General features: G+C 55.1%; 1 protein-coding gene across 4 annotated transcripts; it reads left to right on the top strand.

The window, feature by feature from the left end:
- BRD2 (bromodomain containing 2) lies at positions 1–9,976 on the top strand. 4 transcript variants are annotated; one of them, XM_058172084.1, is made up of 12 exons: positions 1–2,044; positions 2,357–2,657; positions 3,474–3,611; positions 4,088–4,229; positions 4,371–4,588; positions 4,728–5,102; positions 6,169–6,297; positions 6,398–6,676; positions 6,774–6,964; positions 7,176–7,492; positions 8,844–8,966; positions 9,073–9,976. In XM_058172084.1, exons 2-12 carry the CDS (start codon positions 2,466–2,468, stop codon positions 9,201–9,203), a joined length of 2,235 nt encoding a protein of 744 aa, XP_058028067.1. In that variant the 5' UTR covers positions 1–2,044; positions 2,357–2,465; the 3' UTR covers positions 9,204–9,976. The 4 variants fall into 4 exon arrangements, with proteins under 4 accessions (XP_058028067.1, XP_058028066.1, XP_058028069.1 ...); XM_058172083.1 differs by having other exon boundaries at positions 1–2,048; XM_058172085.1 differs by lacking the exon at positions 1–2,044 and adding an exon at positions 3,050–3,130 and having other exon boundaries at positions 2,599–2,657.
- Positions 9,977–17,691: the final 7,715 nt, after the last annotated feature.

Raw genomic sequence — 17,691 nt, 5'->3', positions numbered from 1 at the left:
GATTTTACGCCCAAAGCGGGACACGGACGGGGGCGGGGGCCGGGGCCGCTGGAAGGGGGCCGCACCGGCGGGCCGTTTTTTCGGGACTCGTTTCAGTCGGCGGCAGGCTGCGCGGCGGGGGAGGCGGAACGAACGGTTCCACGGCAGCATCCGGGCTTTTCGGAACGACGGCCGCAAGAAGGTCACGTGACGGCTGGGTCCAATCGCAGCGCGGTGACGTGAGGCTTCCCCGCCCGCCCATGGCGGCCGCGGCAGCGCTTGGTAGGATTTTCGCTTCACTAACTACATAGAGGGCCTGATTTTTCCCCACCTCTCGCTCTTTCCCGCTCCGGCGGCGCCGTCCGGGGAGCGGGAGAGGCGAGTTCTGGCCCTTTCGCCTTGCGGCCCCTCCCGTTAGTGTCGGCCAATGGGGACGGCGCTCGGCGGTCACGTGACGGCCCATTGGCCGCGTCGGAGGCGCTGAGGGGGTCTGGGAGACTCCGGCGGGGCATCAACAAGCAGCGGCCAACCTGAGGGACAGATGGGTGGGGGGTGTTTGATGGAATCAGCGGAGGGACGGAGTAATAGAATGATTGGGCATCCCCCCTCCCTCCGCTCGAGATGGAAGCGCTGAGTCATGGCGTCCTGGCGACCCTCCCCGACCGGAAATGACTCAGCCACGCCACTCGGTCGCCCTTCTCCGCCTGCCCCGCGGAGCGCGCCGGCCTGCGTTGGAAGGCCGGGGGGGGGCGTGGGCGTTCTAGGTGAGGGATTCCGTCGAGGCGCCTCGGCCGAGCCCCCTGCGGCTCAGCATCTTTTGTGCGGCGGCTGAGGGGAGCCTCAGGTTTTGGCAGGAAGCACCGGCTGAGGCGGACAATGGCCGCTTTCCCGCCTGACGCTTTATTTCCCGGGGTAGGGACTGTTTCGAAGGGAGGAAGGGGACGGGGCCGCCGTTCCCCTTCAGCCGCCCTGATTCTCCACTGTCCAAAATGGCGCCTCTCCCATCTCCCCTCCCTTCCCCCCGCGGTGAGCAGAGAACGACAACAGCCAACCGCCGCGCTCCTATTGCCGTCCCGCCCCCGCTCGGCGCGCGGGCCAATCGGGAGGGAACGAATGGCGGCGAGGCCCAATGCGCGAGCCGGCCGCCGAAGTCGGGGGCTCTGGAGTGGGCGGAAAGCGGATGAGTGATTGACCACAGTGTCGGCCAATCGCGGAGCGCCGTTGTGTGTCGTTCCGCCCCGTGCGATTTGTCGAGGCTGGGAACGGGCGTGGCTGGGCGGGATGGTGACGTCAGCCCACCTCTCGGCCAATCGGGCCGCGATGAGCGTCTATATAAGGGCGGTCGGGGGCAGGCCGATAGGCGCCATTTCGTTGTAGCGAAGGAAGGCTCCTGCTCTGCGCGCGAGGCAGCCAGCGCGAGTGCGGCGAAGAGGGGGCGGACTCTATCCGGAGACATCGTCGCTGGCGGGCCCCAATCGCCAGCCGTCGCTGTAGCCACCACTCGGATCCTCCTCCCGGCTTCCGTAGCGGTGGCCGCCCCCGCCCGTCCCACCCTTCAGGGAGAGCCCGCCGGCCGAGGCGGAGCGCGGCTACCGTAGTCCCCCTACAATCCACTGCCATCCGCGGCGCCGCCCGCGACGACCGGCCTGGCTCCTGGCGCTTCCGGACGTGGCGGCTCCCGGGACTCCGCGGCGCCCCGTATTTCGTGCCCCGCGGCAGGCGCCGTCCCCCGAGGCCTCGCGAGCGGGAACTCGCCTGCAGCGCCGCGCAGCTGCGGAGGCCGCCATTTTCTGAGCTTTTACGCCGCTCGGCCGACCGAGGAGCGGTAGGAGGAGGAGGAGGAAGAAGAAGACCCGGCGCTCCCGCGCGCCCCGCCATGCAGCGGCCCCTCCCCGCGATGCGCCTGTGAGCCGCGCGCCCAGCAAGGTGGGGGGCTCCCCCGAGGCCACGGAGGCGCCGGCGGCGGCTGCTGCAGCGGGAACCTCCCGGGAGAGAGGAATAGGAGGAGGAAGCGGCGGCGGCGGGGCATCGGCGGCGGGCATGCTGCAGAACGTGAACCCCAACGGCAAGTAGGTACCGGCGGCCAGGGTGGCTGGGTGGCTGGGAGGAGCGGCGGCGGACGTCTCCCTGCTGGCGCGGCTGGGCCGGGCCCGGCGGCGCGATTGCCTAGCAACCGGGCGCCCTCCTGCAAGCCTCGCCATCGGGAGGCTCCCGCTTCGGTCGGAGCAGGGAGGGAGAGCGCGACCCGCGACTGGGCTCCTCGGCTTGATCGACCTGCCTCGCCCGCTCTGTCTCTCGCTGCGGTGCCGGGCGGCGGCGGCGGCGTTGTTTTTCGCGCCTCGCCCGCTGAGCGGCCGTTGTCCCCGTCGTCTTGCAGGCTGCTGGGCGAGGGCAATGCCGGCCTGGTGGGCCTGGCGGTGGAGTCGACGCCGGGGAAGCGGATCCGCAAGCCCTCGCTGCTCTACGAGGGCTTCGAGAGCCCCACCATGGCCTCCGTCCCAGCCCTCCAGCTGGCCCAGGCCAACCCGGCCCCTCCCGAGGTCTCCAACCCCAAGAAGCCCGGCCGGGTTACCAACCAGCTCCAGTACCTGCACAAAGTGGTGATGAAAGCGCTCTGGAAGCACCAGTTCGCTTGGCCCTTCCGCCAGCCAGTGGACGCGGTCAAGCTGGGGCTCCCGGTAACCAGCCTCCCTTCCCCAGTGGGTGGGTTTTGGGGGGCATGGCCGTGCACCGCTTGTCGAATGCTTTCTGGCTTTTCCCTCTTGGCTGATGGCTGGGGCAGAGCGTGGGGTGGTCAGGAGTGGCCCCGGGGTCTGGTCCATCGTCTCCGGCTGCTGCTGCTGTGTTGGCTTTTTGATGCGATTTCCCTTAGTGGAGTGACAGTCAGTCAGTCAGGGTCGTCCTTGTGAGTTGTTAGGGTCTGTCCCACGGAAAGGCTCTGGGGGGCCATGTGGAGGTTGCAGCCGGTCCCCCTCCTCCCTCATGTCCCTACAAAGGCATGGATGAGAGGATGCAGCTGCTTCTGCGCCATTCCCCGTCTAATCTCTTCTGACCTGAATGCGTTTTGCAGATTCCCATCCATGACTTTGTAGAAGACATCAAGCGGCCCCCCAAAATTAACGGTCGGCACCTAAGGAGTTAAAGCCCGGAGGTAAAATCTGTCTAGGTTTATGCTTATCAGCTTGTCTTTGCGCACCAAGGAGGTTACGTGGCAGCGCAGGTCTTTCAAGTAGGGTGGTCTGTGGGGGGGCAGGTATAGGCCATAGACGTGTCCCCAAGGCCAGAGGGTGGGGTGGGGGGCTTCCTTATGTTTTTGATGCATCCTTATCAACTTTGAAAGAGCCAGGCAGGGTATCCGTTGTCCGCCCCCCGCCCCCCATGTGCTGCGCCAGGGCTGCTTAGTTGCAAAGTTGCCTAGACGGTGAGGGGGACCCCGGGTGTCTGGCTGCAGTGTCCCTGATGGCCGGGCCCTGTGTGCCCCTCTCTGTCTGCAGGACTACCACAAAATCATCAAGCAGCCAATGGACATGGGCACCATCAAGCGGCGCTTGGAGAACAGCTACTACTGGAGTTCGGCCGAATGCATGCAGGACTTCAACACCATGTTCACTAACTGCTACATTTACAACAAGGTGAGCCTGGAGGTGGAGGTGCCTGTACCCGCGTCTCTGGGTGCTCCTGGTCGTTCAAGGGATAAATCCTGTGGACTTTTGGTAAATCCTGTGCGCACCTAAACGACTTCCTTGCATACTGTGCATTTGTCCAGCTGGTCAGATCTGCAGGAAGTTGCTTTTTCTTCTTGTGCAGGTCAGCTGTGTTTTCCTATGGTACAAAGGTCTGGCTCAAACTTAATTTGAGAATCCATATAAGAACAGTAACCTCCTCATCAGCTGTCTTTGGAAAACCTCTGCGGGCATCACTATGCGATTAAATAAATAAATATTTCTGGAGACTTTCAGTTGTCCAGTTTGCGTTTTTAGCACTAACATTTTTTTAGTTCTGTCTGAAGGTTTTGGTAGGAAAGTGGTACTGAAGTGGTCACAGCATCAATCTCAGAAGCTTCAAGCGATCCGTCCCTTGCCTTTTTGCTGATTGTTGCTCGTTGCAGCCCACAGACGATATCGTGCTGATGGCCCAGACGCTGGAGAAGATCTTTCTGCAGAAAGTGGCCCAGATGCCTCAGGAGGAGCAGGAGATGGTCATCACCGTGGCCAAGAACAGCCACAAGAAGGGAGCATCTCGGGCAGCAGGTAACAGGGAGGCGCAGAGGTCCAGGCGCTGGGGTTGGGGAGAACGACCCAGGGGAAGGTTTTGAACGCTCCCGGCTTGGGAATGGGGTGGTGAGGGTGAACTTGTTGCTTCTGCTAATCTGTGGTGATTTTGTTCCCCAGCCCTCCTGGCAGCAGCCAATGCCGCTGCCCAACAAGTTCCAGCCATCTCTTCGGTCTCCCACACCGGATTGTTCTCCAGCAGCACAGACATCCCCACCACGATCATCAGCATCCCCCATCCCTCCGTCATCTCCACCCCTCTCCTCAAGCCCCTGCACTCCAGCGCTGCCTCCCAGCCGCTGCTGGCCGTCCCTGCGCCCACACACCCGGTGACCAAGGTGAGTTTGGAGCACGAGGGCAGGCGCCGGGTCGGCTAGGTAGGAGGCTGCTGTCCTCGGGTCCCATCGGCACCCCCCCCCCGCCCCCCATCACAGCACTCGCTGGGAACTCAACAAAGCTGTTCGTTGCCATCCACAGAAAAAAGGCGTCAAGCGGAAAGCAGATACCACGACTCCCACGCCCACGGCCATCATTGCCACCAGTGGGGGGGAGTCTTCTCCCTCCGCTGCCATCTTGGAGGCCAAGGCGGCCAAGATTCCTGCCCGGAGGGAGAGCGGGCGCCCCATCAAGCCTCCCCGGAAAGACCTGCCGGATTCACAGCAGCACCAGACGTCCAAGAGAGGCAAGCTCTCCGAGCAGCTCAAGTACTGTAATGGCATCCTCAAGGAGCTCGTCTCCAAGAAGCACGCGGCCTACGCTTGGCCCTTCTATAAGCCCGTCGACGCCTCCGCGCTGGGTCTCCACGACTACCATGAGATCATCAAGCACCCAATGGACCTCAGTAGCATTAAGGTGAGTTGGAGGGGGAGGGGAGGGGAAGTGCCTGGAATCTGGTGGTTCCCTTGAAATTGCTTGGATGGGGTGGGGAGGGGAGGGCCATGGATGGCAGCAGTGGATCTCTCCTTGTGGGGTGGTGGTGGGCAGGGACAGAGCCACCTTCCTTTTCCTTGCTGCGGCTTTGCTTCTCTGGGTGAGATGGGAATGAAGAAATGTTGATTCTGCACCGTCTCCTACCTGGTCATTTATTTTCTTCATAGCCCACCTTCGTTCTTTTTTTATAAATTACCACGGTAGGAAACACGCAAGAAGACACAATTCTCTCGTTTTCCCCATAACAGCGTTGAGGTGGGTTGGGCTGAGAGAGAGGGATTCGAACCTGCAAGTCTCCTGCTTTCTAGCCCAGTGTCTTGGCCGGTAGACCAAACCGGCTTTCAGTGTGGAGCGATGACGTTAAAAGGGGAGAGTTGCGCTTCCCTGCCCCCAAAGGGGGGGTTTTTTTTTCCCCTTTTTCTGTCGACTCTGTTCTGCTTCCCTTGGAATAGAGTGTAAAGCCCGGCCCCAAGAGTGAGAAGATGGGAAAAGGGGCAAATGTGTTAGAAAACATTTTCCGGTGTTCTTAGGAAAGAAGACAATGGTTTTGCTTGGCGTAGAGCATATAGTAAAGGAGGCCCCCGAGCATTTTCTCAGCAATAAAAAAGGCATTTCCGAAAATGCTGCAATTCTGCTTGGCGGACTTGCTTTTGGTGCAAGGATGACAAATATTTGCAGGCCTGAGATGAAGCTGCTTGGTTGGGCTGGTAGCACCCGTCTCAGGTAGTTTAGTCGTCGTGCACTAGTGCGTGGAAGTGATGGGTTCTGTAGTTCGTGGGTGATGAATGATGGGGTGGGGAAAAAGGCTTGGCTCCCCGGCCTCCACTTAGGGACAACCTGCAGCGCTCAGTTGGGAATTAAATGGGTCCCGTGGGGAGAGATTGTTTTGCTCCCCTCCGTGTGTATTGAATGCTCTGGATTTTGTGGCCTCAATTGTGTTCTCTTCCCCTCCCCTTGTTTCCCTCTCCTTTGTCCTGTGGGCCACCAGCGCAAGATGGAGAACCGGGAGTACCACGATGCGCAGGAGTTTGCCTCTGATGTGCGGCTGATGTTTTCCAACTGCTACAAGTACAACCCTCCTGACCATGATGTGGTGGCCATGGCCCGCAAGCTGCAGGTGAGCCGCAGGAATCCGATGGTGGGGGGGCCTCCTTGCACCCCTCCCCGTTTTGGTGGCCAGAGCAATAATGGGGGGGGGATTGTCTCTGGTCCTGCAGGACGTCTTTGAATTCAGCTACGCCAAGATGCCCGATGAACCCCTCAATGTTAGCCCCCCCTCGACATCGCTCCCACAGCCGGGGCTTCTGATGAAGTCCTCCACGGATGATTCCTCGAGCGACGAGGAGGAAGAGGAGGACGATGACGAAGAGGGGGACGACGACGACGAAGAGGGGGATGAAGATGAGAGTAGCAGTGAGAGCTCCTCGGACTCCGAGGAGGAGAGTTCAGACTCCGAAGAGGAGCGGGCCAATCGGCTGGCTGAGCTGCAGGAACAGGTGAGGGGGACGAGGCAGGGCCGCCACGGCCTTTGTGGGAGAGAGGGAAGAGAAGGGGGCCCGTGGCAATTTCTCCCATCTGCCTTTCCTCCTCCAGCTGCGGGCAGTGCACGAGCAGCTGGCGGCCCTGTCCCAGGGACCGGTTTCCAAGCCCAAAAAGAAGCGCGACAAGAAGGAGAAGAAGAAGAAGAAGTCGGACAAGCGCAAAGCCAAAGTGGGAGACGAGGAGGCCCGCGCTCACCCGGCCCAACTGAAGAAGTCAAAGAAGGCCAGCGGTGGTGGGAGCAAGTGAGTAGTAGGGATGGCGTGAGGGGGGAACACCAGCTGGGTGATGAGACTCTTTCCCCGGCGGATCGACCGTGGCGAGCTCTGTGTATGTAAGCAAGCCAAGACAGTCTGACAGCTGCTGCTCCCCCCCCCCAAACCCTTCTGGTGGCTGAGGGCCGGTGGGCTGCCTGTCACCTGAACGCCCCTCTCCCCACTTTGCCTCCCCGGCCAGGAACGCCAAGAAGTCGGGCTCCAAGGTGGTGGTGGCTCCCCCGGTCCCTGTGCTCTTTGACTCGGAGGAGGAGGAGGAGAGCAAGCCCATGAGCTACGACGAGAAGCGGCAGCTCAGCCTGGACATCAACAAGCTGCCCGGGGAGAAGCTCGGCCGGGTGGTGCACATCATCCAGTCGCGGGAGCCCTCTCTGAGGGACTCCAACCCAGAGGAGATCGAGATCGACTTCGAAACCCTCAAGGCCTCCACGCTGCGGGAGCTGGAGCACTACGTCCTCTCCTGCCTGCGCAAGAAGCCTCGGAAGCCCTACAGCGAGAGTGAGTCCGGGGGGGACGGGGGGACGGGACATGGCTGGTCTCCCATTTCTGTGAGGAAATCTGTTCTGACTTTGCCCCAGGGCTGCGTCTGCTGGGGGTGGGGGGGGGGGAGAGACAGAAGGGCCCCTTCTGGACTAGGCTGGCGATCTGCCTTGCCCTGTTTTATTTCAGGCAGGCAGGCAGGCAGGCAGGTTCTGGGTGGGGGGGAGGAAAGAGAGCCAGATGTCTTGTCTGCATGTCTCCTCATGCCCATTTTTCTCCCGCGTTTCCTTTGGTTTTGAAAAACTGCCTCCGGTGGCTCCACATTGGCCCCATATTGGCCCCTGGGGGGCTCCGGGAGATTTCAGTGCTGGATTCAGGCAGCCCCCACCCCCCCATCCACCCAAGTAGAAACAGCATCTCCCTTCATAGCGCAGGCAGCCCTGATCCTGGCCTTGTTTACAGCAAGCCTGGATAAGAAAATCAGGGGTTGAGGTTTTTTCTCTCTCTCTGAGTGTGTGTGTAAGGGGGGCGGGGGAAATATACGCTCAGCCTGATATGGCTGTGACCTTCCCCACCTTGTCTACTTGGGGGGGGGGAGGGGGGAGTTGCTGCCTTTCACTGATTTCCTTCAGATCCTTTAGAAAGCAGCTGCTTGACAACCTTGAATTTTGCTTGGCTCCTGGGATGCATTCCTGGCCTCCTCCTCCTCCTCCTCCTCCTCTGGGTCTGTCCTTGAACTCCCTCCTCTGGCCAGCTGGATTTGTGTGGGAAGCCTCCCCACCAGCTGTGTTTTAAGTGGGTGCCCCTTGCTGCCCAGGTTTTCATTGAAGCTGCCCAGCGTTGAGGGTGGGGGGAGAGAAAACTCCCAGACAGACAGAAATCCTTAATTTAAAAATAAGGACTTGGGGGTCTGAACTTGGATTTCCTCAGAGGGTCTTGATAAATGGTGTTTTAGGCAAGGATTACTTCCAACCCACTTCCTCCACGGCACATCATGTTGCCCCGATGCCGCCCCCCACCCCCGGCTCTTGCTGTTTTTTTTCTCTGGGGTGGAAGGTTTTGTCGGAAGGAGGAAGCTGGGCGGCTTCCGTTTTGCCCTTCTCTTCCCAAGGCCTTTTTGGGCCTGGAGCCTGATTGCTGGGTTCACATTTTACATTACCTGGTTTTTAACCATGGCTTAATATACAAGCCAGAGTTGGGTGGGTTCATAGACCACACAGCCTGAAATAAGGATTACAGGGTGGCAGTAGGGGTTTCAGGGTCTTAGTCGGGGGCCCAGCTGGATGGCCTCTATTGCCGGATAGAGCAGCAGGGTTTGTGCATGTGGCAAGCCCCGCGGGAGTCCTTTGACCAGGATTCTCCTCCGCAGCCCTGAAAAAGCCGGTGGGCAAAACGAAGGAGGAGCTGACCCTGGAGAAGAAGCGGGAGCTGGAGAGGCGCTTGCAGGACGTCAGTGGGCAGCTGAACTCGGCCAAGAAGCCACCCAAGAAAGGTCAGTCGGTCTCCAGCGGTTGCCGCCGCTGCCGCCATGGGCTGGGGGTGGGGGCTCTCCTGGTGCAGGGCTGACCTTCCTGCCGCTCTCGGTTCCCCTCCTGCAGCCAATGAGAAGCCGGAGTCTGCCCAGCAGGTGCCCATCTCCCGCCTGAGCGCCAGCAGCTCCAGCTCTGACTCCAGCAGCTCCAGCTCCTCCTCCTCCTCCTCGGACACAAGTGACTCTGACTCCAGCTAGGCAGCAGTGGGGCAAGCGAGGAGAGACGGGCAGGCGAGAGGGAGGCCGGAAGAGGAGGCCGGTTCCGCAGGATCGGAACCCAGAAGAGCGAGACGAGCGAGGGGCTCCCCCTCGGGGTCAGCGCGGGAAGGCTCGGCCGCTGGCTCCCCTCTCCTCCCCACTGGACCGCGGTGGGGCGAGAGCTGGTCCCCCACCCTGTTTGTGCTTCGGTTGGAGGGGGGGGCGCTGGGACCGTGTACAGGTTGCTCTAGAAGGGAGGCTGCCTTGAACTCCAAAGCCTTTGTGTAGTTTTTATCTGGCATTTAGCGAGTTTTGAGTTTGGTGACGCTCCTTCTCCGGAGGGACAGAGACGGCCTGGGGTGGGATGTGCCCCCCCCCATGCTCCAGCTTGGAGCCCCCTCCCCTCTCGGGTGGGGGAGGAAAGTTGCCGCCTTCTCCTCTCACTTGCTCTGTGCCCCCCCCACCCCACCCCGCACTCGAGGTTCTTTATTTATTCCCCCTTCTTCTTCCCCCCTCGTTGGCTTCCCTGGGACCCGGAGTGAGTGCAACCGTGAATGTCCTTGGCACAATGGCCACCGCATGTTCTTTGCCCCTCGGGGGCGGCTGCCCTTCGGAAGAGGAGAGGCGGCCCTCTTGAGTTTTTTACGTTGACTGTATATTTTTTCTACTGTTTCTTTTATTCCCAATTGTTCCGTCTTCTAGGGCTCTGTTTCATCTTACTGTATGTTAAATCTTCTGGTTCTTTAACATGTAAATAAAAAAAAATGGTACAAGCCGGTGTCTTGGAGGGCTGAGTGGGGTGCAGAGGTTGAAGGTTGAGCTTCTGGAGCAATTCTTGATGGGGGGACGGACGACAAAATGGCTTTAACAGCCACGTTCTCTTCCAGTCCTCTGATGCTTCCTTGGTGCAGGAGAATCTCACTCTTTGGGTTTTCATGGCAAAACTTCGTTTTGTTTCTGACTGATTCTAAGGTTTTATCTGTGGAGGGAAGGATTGGAAAGCCGTTAACCATTTTCTCCACCAATTTCTAGGCCCATCCACTTGCGGCCCCTGCCCTGCCCTGCCCTGTTCAGCAGAACTTCATGCCAGCTCCACTGCCTTGCGCTGTTGCCCTTCCTCCACAGGTGGGGCCGTAACGGGGGGAGGGGGCAGCCCATCCTGGACATAAAACAGATCATCCCAGAAGTGCTTTTTTCAAAAGCCAACTTTTGGACTTCGTTTCTCCTCATTCCTCAGTTCAACTTGAAGAATGAGAAGCGAAACTTCTTCCAGGAAAAACAAAAGTCCAGTTAGTTGCCTTTGGGACAACCACGACCTGGATCCATGGACAAAACATGCCACAAACCCCTTGTTAGCTGTGGGACATCTTTGTCAAAATCTGGAAGTAAACGGTTGTGGCTGCAGGATTTTAGGAGGAGGTCATTTTGTGATGATCACTAAATAACTGGTCATAAATGAAGGACTATCTACAAAAACCTGTATGCCAGCCAGTCCCACATTTTTGTGAGATGGGGCAGCCATATACATATACATATACACAGCTATTCCTCAGTTTACAACCATTTGTTTAGTGACTGTTCAAAATCAGAATGGCACTGAAAAAGTGACCACCAGTCCTCACATCCTGATGATTAAAATTTGGGCACTTGGGAATTAGGTGTGTATTAATTATGATGGGTTGCAGCACCCCAGGGTCACGTGGTCGCCATCTTGGAGTTATGACAAGTAAAATCATTGGGGGAGAGGGACCCAGAGTCCCTTAAAGACATGGTTCACTTAGCAACCGCCGCAAAAGAAGGTAAAGGGGTGTGACTCACGTAACCCCCTTCCTTAAAACTTGGCTCCAGGCCTGAGTTTCACACAATGAGAGGTGCAATCAAGCTTTCTTTGAATTGTAGCTTTTAAGTTGGGTTTTTTTGCTTAAATCTATTTCGGGGGTTCTCCAAACTTGGCAATTTCTAAGACTTGTGGGCCAACTCCCAGAATTCCTCAGCCAGCCATGCTGGTCTGTTATTTTTAGCTTGATTCCGTTTCAGATTTTTTAAACCCACCTCAAGACCCTGGAATAGGTGACTAAAGAAATTTTTTTTTCCATAAAAAAGTTTTATTTTTACAAACATATCAAACAGCTCATCCAATGTACAGTTATATACAATTAGTCGGGCTTGCCCAGTCACCACCCCCCTTTTTAACACTCTTCCCTCTTCTACCTTCTTTTACTTTCCAGACCTTCCTCTCCTTCTCTTATCTACATCCTCTCCTCCCTCCACCCTACACCTTCCTTCTCCCTCTTCTACCCCTCTTCCTTCCTCTTCTCCTCTTTCCTACCTCCTACTCTCTCTTTTCTCCCTCCCCACCGTTCTAAAATGGTAACTGGGCAGACCCGACCCTACATTAATTATATTTATACATCTTCAATAATCCCTGTACATTAACCATCACTCCATCCTCTACCCTCAACCCCCCAATTCCCCTCCCCCTTACCCCCACCCCCCACCCCGACTTCCCAGAACAAAATGCAGGGTATCAAAACTAACAATCATAATCCAAAATAATTCCTAAATTATAATCTCTAGTCACTCCACACATAATCACACTCTCAATTCCCCTCTCCTTCAGAAATATATCTAATACAAAATATTTCCTAAATTTACTCATGCTATTCGATATTTTTTTATCTGATATTTATTTTGAATATAATCAATCCACATTTTCCACTCTAAAATATATTTTTCTTGTGTATAGTCTTTCAAGTAAGCAGAAATTTTTGCCATTTCTGCCAAATTTGATACTTTGAGTGTCCATTCTTCAATTGTAGGTAATTTTTTCTTCCAATATTGAGCAATCAAAAGTCTTGCGGCTGTTATTAAGTTCAAAATCAATTTAGTCTCTATAGTGACTAAAGAAATTTTAAGGTAAAGGTCCCCCTCGCACATATGTGCTAGTCGTTCCCGACTCTAGGGGGCGGTGCTCATCTCCATTTCAAAGCCGAAGAGCTGTCCAAAGACTTCGCTGTCCAAAGACGTCTCTGTGGTCATGTGGCTGGCATGACTCAATGCCAAAGACACACAACGCTGTTACCTTCCCACCAAAGATGGTCCCTATTTTTCTACTTGCATTTTTTACGTGCTTTCGAACTGCTAGGTTGGCAGAAGCTGGGACAAGTCACGGGAGCTCAGCCCGTTAAGCGGATTCAAACCACTGAACTGCTGACTTTGATCGACAAGCTCAGTTTCTTAGTCACTGAGCCACTGAAATTTTATGAAATAACTAATATATGAGAGCCAGTTTAGTGTTTGGGGGCGAAAGCACCAGGCCAGAAACTGGCGTTTCCGGTCCACTTGCCAAATTCTGTTTGGGGTGCCAAATAAGGCTAGTGGGAGGGGGTTCTGGAAGCTTCTTTCTCAGGCAGAGAACTACTGCTCGGGCACATTTTCCTGCCTTTTAGGCTCCTCCCCCTCAGATTCAACTGGCCTATGTGGTGCAGGGATTTTTAGATTCCCCCCTCCCCCACTTCTTAAGAGGCAGCTGGGAAGTTTTCCCGCCTTTTAGGCTCTTTTCCTCAGGCTCAACTGCCTGTGAGGTGTGAGGATTTTCTCACCTTTTAGGCTCCTCCCCCTCAGGCTCACCTGGCCCATGTGGTGCGAGGATTTTTCCTGCCTTTTAGGCTCCTCAGAAGCCGCTGGGAGGTTTTCCCGCCCTTTTTGCTCCAGCCGAGGGAAGAAGAGCAGCTACGGGGCTCCTGGGGAGGAGATGTTCGAAGGGAACCCCTTTAGTTGCCCAGCAGGAACCATCTGACCAAAAGTCTCCGTCTCCACCATTAAAGCCATCCGGCCTAGAATCTTGGGAGGCTCGGTGTGGGTGGCTTAGTGCTCGCCACACAGCTTGAATTAAACGACTCCCACTTTCCTGCCTGAGGAGGAGGAGGAGGCAACATTTAAGAGCGATCGGATGGCTCACCCCGTCAAAGCCGATGACCGCACTAGACTGGGCCTGCCGCTCAATTATATTTTGGCAGACTTCGGATTCTGTAGGAAATCTAAAGTACTTGTCGATTTCAACAAAAGCCCAATTTTCCCCCCATCTGAGAAAGAGGCTGCCGCAGATTCAGGGCGGTCGGCATGGAAGGAAAGATGCCAGCCCAAAGTCTCATCTAATTTGCAGCAGGGTGTCGTCGTCTGGTGGAGCCAAGAGGAGCAGAAACACCCGAGTTCAAAGGTGGCTTCACTTGGGTAAAGGCCCATCATTTTGCCAGTAGAGCTTTACATCCCGGTCAGTCTCAACTGCCAGGATGAATTCCTTCCATTCCCCACCCTCACAACTGTGGAAGCTTCTTGGATGAGAAGTCTTCTTCCTCAAGGAAAACCAGTTGCCTTTCTGAAAAAGCACTTTTGAGAATGTTTTGAGATTTGAGCTCTCAAAAAGAACACAGAATCCTAGGACTGCAAGGGACCTTGGAGGTTTTCTAGTCCAAGGCAATAGCCCTTATTCCATCCTGGACAAATGGTTTTGAAAACCTCCAGTGATAAGAACACCCACAACTCTGGGGAGCAAGCTGTTCCTTTGACTAATCTTTCAGGAAACATAAGATAATACGAAACCAAAACAGACTCTCTCTCCCCCCAAATCTGCCATACTTGGCTCTAGATATCAAGACTTGTCTGAGTGTGTCTCTTTCCAAGTCTCCAGAAAGAATAAATAAATGGGAAGGAATGTGCAGGCCCATCGACCTCCAAACTAATCAACAACTCTCCCGGCTCTTTGCCAGCTGGGTGAGGAGTCTTCTGTTCTTATTTCTGTATCATAAACTACCACTTTCCAAGGATAAGCAGAATATTTCAGGATGTAGAGCAAAAGTCGGCTTCCTTCAGTCTCCGGCAATGAAATCAATATGTGGGGTGAATTTGCCTTTCATTAATTCAATCCATCATTTCAATTCAACATAAATGCACAAATCTAAAATACATTATTATATTAGATATAGATATTGTGCTCCAGGAGGAAAGGATATACCTGGAGAGTCTTCAGAGTTACAATTGGCCTCAGAAAAAGGGATTTGCAACCCGCTCCTTGTCCTTAGGACTGTCACACACAAAATCCCTTGTGATTGCAATTCAGGTACTTGGCAACTGGCTCACATCTATAAACGAACAATAAGACTTATCTACCGCTTTACAGCTCTTTAAGCCAGGGGTCTCCAATCTAAGCAACTTTATGCCTGGCGGACGTCAACTCCTAGAATTCCCATCCAGTTGGCTGGGGAATTCTGGGAGTTGAAGTCCGCCAGACTTAAAGTTGCCAAGGTTGGGAACCCCTGTTCTAAGCGGTTTACAGTCAACATCCTGACCCCCAATAATCTCTAATGTTGGTAATCATTTTAGTGACCTTGGAAGGACAGAGTCAACCTTGAGCCGGTCAGGATCGCTCTCCAGGCTGTGGGCAGAGTCTGCCTGTAGTACTGCACTCTAACCACTGCACCACCATGGCACTATCTATGATGGTTGTGGCATTGTAGCCATGTCATTGTGGTTTGCTACCTTCCCAGCCAGATTCCAAAGAGCAAAGTCAATTGGCAAAGCTGGATTCGCCTAACAACCACGTGGTTAGCCTAATAACGGTAGTAATATGGTTGTGAAATCGGGATCAGGTCATGTGATAACTTACCCATCAAACATTCAGTCCCGGTTGTAGTCATAAGCCGAGGACTATCTGTAATCATCATAAATAGCATTTCTCATGTCAGGGAAAGACCGAGCAATGCATTCATACATGTTAAGCCTGAGACAATGTTTGTGACTTCCCTTAATATGAAAACCAAGTTAGTTCAGTATGTTAACAAACGTCAAGAAGGAATTACCATATTCTGCCTCTACCTACCAGCATCAGGATTAGCGGCGTCCTCACTTCCATTCAGATTTTGATAACGAGTAGCACAGATCTTTTTATCCATTTAAAACAAATCCTATCACTCTACGCACATTTAACTGGGGTGGGTGGGAGATGATTTTCATGGGGGCAGAAGAGAGACTTGGCACCGCCGCTAGGTTTGGGGCAGACGGTGCCTGGCAGGCGGATGGAGCGGCTGCATGGCTCGCTCAAGTTGCGAACAACCCGCGGATTTGGGTGGCCTTCACATGGCAGGATGCCTGCAGGATCCCTGGCTTACAAGACTGGCGAGGCCCAGTGTTTGGGCTCTGGCGTGATCTTCTCTTCCCGGGTGGCGGGAGTTTTGCGCACTGCTCGCTGAGGCGCCTGGACTCCTGTGACGAAGGGAGGAGCTAAACAGGCAGCCAAGCTAAGTGCCTGAAGGACCCTATCCTGTCACTGGGGGTCCAGGCGCTTCAGCGAGCTGCATGTGAAACTTCAGCTGGGCCCCTTGAGAGGGCCATAGAGTTTGAGGACCTAATTTAGTGCAATTTAAAAAATGCAAATAATTTTTCTGCGGACCACCAAAATTTTCTCATGGATCACCGGTTGGTAACCGTTGCTAAAGGTCACCCAATCAAGCAGAAAAAATATGCGTCCTTTTTGCCAACCAACTAACAAATATATGCCCTGCCCCTCGCCCCTCCCCTCCCCGTCACTCCACGCCTGGCCTGAGAAGGTAAGGGCAACAGCGAGGGAGGGAGACTCGTTCCAGGTGGGGCTGGAAATCTCCACCGTAGCGAGTGACACAAGAAGTGCCAGGAGTGACGCAGCCCTCACTGGTCGAAGCAAGGTAATGGCGCTATTGCGGCAAGGTGGGGTGGAGCAGGAGGCCCAAGCAGTGGTGGTGATAGCCGAAGCCTTACTGCAGGAGCGAAGCGCCCCTGTACTTGCCTTTGTGCAGCAACAGCATTCTGCCTTCCTCATGGTACATTTGCCCTCGAGGCAGCCCTCGTGTCCTGCTTTGGGCTCGGAGCTGTAAGCTGCGATGGAGGGAAACAGCCGGGTCTGATTAGAATAGAATAGAATATAATTTTTTATTGGCCAAGTGTGATTGGACACACAAGGAATTTGTCTTGGTGCATATGCTCTCAGTGTACATAAAAGAAAAGATACGTTCATCAAGGTACAACACTTACAACACAATTGATGGTCAATATATCAATATAAATCATAAGGATTGCCAGCAACAAAGTTACAGTCATACAGTCATAAGTGGAAAGAGATTGGTGATGGGAACGATGAGAAGATTAATAGTAGTGCAGATTTAGTAAATAGTTTGACTTTATTTATTTATTTATTTATTTAGTAAATAGTTTGACTCTGGTGCCTCATCTCTTGCTGGATCTCGCTGCCCGACAGTCAGGGTTTTAAAAAAGATTTTTGCAGCAGGAAACGGTGGGCAGTTAATTTTGGCCTTTGCTGATGCAGCTAGGCATGCCTCTGTCACCTCATGGCCTGGCCCGATCTGTGCCACTGCATGGCCTGCAGGCTGGCCTGACCCGTGCCACTTCATGGCCGGCCCACTGGCAGCTGTTGCTGGCTCATGTCCAAAGTGCCCTCCCCACTGCTTGCACAGCGCATTGTGCAGCACAGTGGAATTTAGTGTGTGACCCTACCCCACTCGCCCCCAGCAACAGCAGCAGTGGCCAGCTCAGGCCACTGGCAGGCCATGAGGTTGCAGCATGGGTCGGGCCAGTGGGCAGACTATGTGATGCTGGCGGCATGGATCGGGCCAGCGGGCAGATTATGTGGCGGTGGCGGCACGGGTCGGGCCAGCGGGCAGGTCATGAGGCGGAGGCAGCACAGGTCAGGCCAGTGGGCAGGCCATGTGGCAGCAGTGGCGCCACAGGTTGGTCCGGTGGGCAGGCCATGACACGACCGAGACATGCCCAGCTGCACCAATGAAGGCCAGAAGTAGCCGCCCACTGTGTCCTGCTGCAAAAATCCTTTTAAAAAACCTGTCAGGCAGCGAGACCCAGCAAGAGATGAGGTACCGGAGAATCAGGCCCAGCCTCTTCTCTCCGCTGCAGTGCTTTCTGGATGTGGCTCACAGCCCTGAGCCAGAAGTGGCGGGAGGGGAGGGCTGCCTTGAGCACGAATGTCCTGCGATGAAGGAGGGATGCTGTTGTTGTTTTTTTTTTTTGTTTTACATTTATATCCCGCCCTTCTCCGAAGACTCAGGGCGGCTTACAGTGTGTAAGGCAATAGCCTCATTCTATTTGTATATTTACAAAGTCAACTTATTGCCCCCCCAACAATCTGGGTCCTCATTTTACCTACCTTATAAAGGATGGAAGGCTGAGTCAACCTTGGGCCTGGTGGGACTTGAACCTGCAGTAATTGCAGGCAGCTGTGTTAATAACAGGCTATCTTACAGCCTGAGCCACCACGGCCCTGCTGTGTTGCTGCACAAAGGCAAGAACAGGGGCGCTTCGCTCCCGCACTAAGACTTTGGCCACCTGCACCGCCGCACCTTGCTGTGAATGACATCGAGTTGGCCTTGCCCACTCAGTCACATGAACCGCCCCCAGCCACGCCCACTCAGACGGTCATTAGGGA

Source organism: Ahaetulla prasina, chromosome 2, assembly GCF_028640845.1.
Source record: "Ahaetulla prasina isolate Xishuangbanna chromosome 2, ASM2864084v1, whole genome shotgun sequence".
NCBI lineage: Eukaryota > Metazoa > Chordata > Lepidosauria > Squamata > Colubridae > Ahaetulla > Ahaetulla prasina.
Note: the sequence above shows the minus strand (reverse complement) of the source record. Positions and strands in the feature narration are given on the sequence as shown.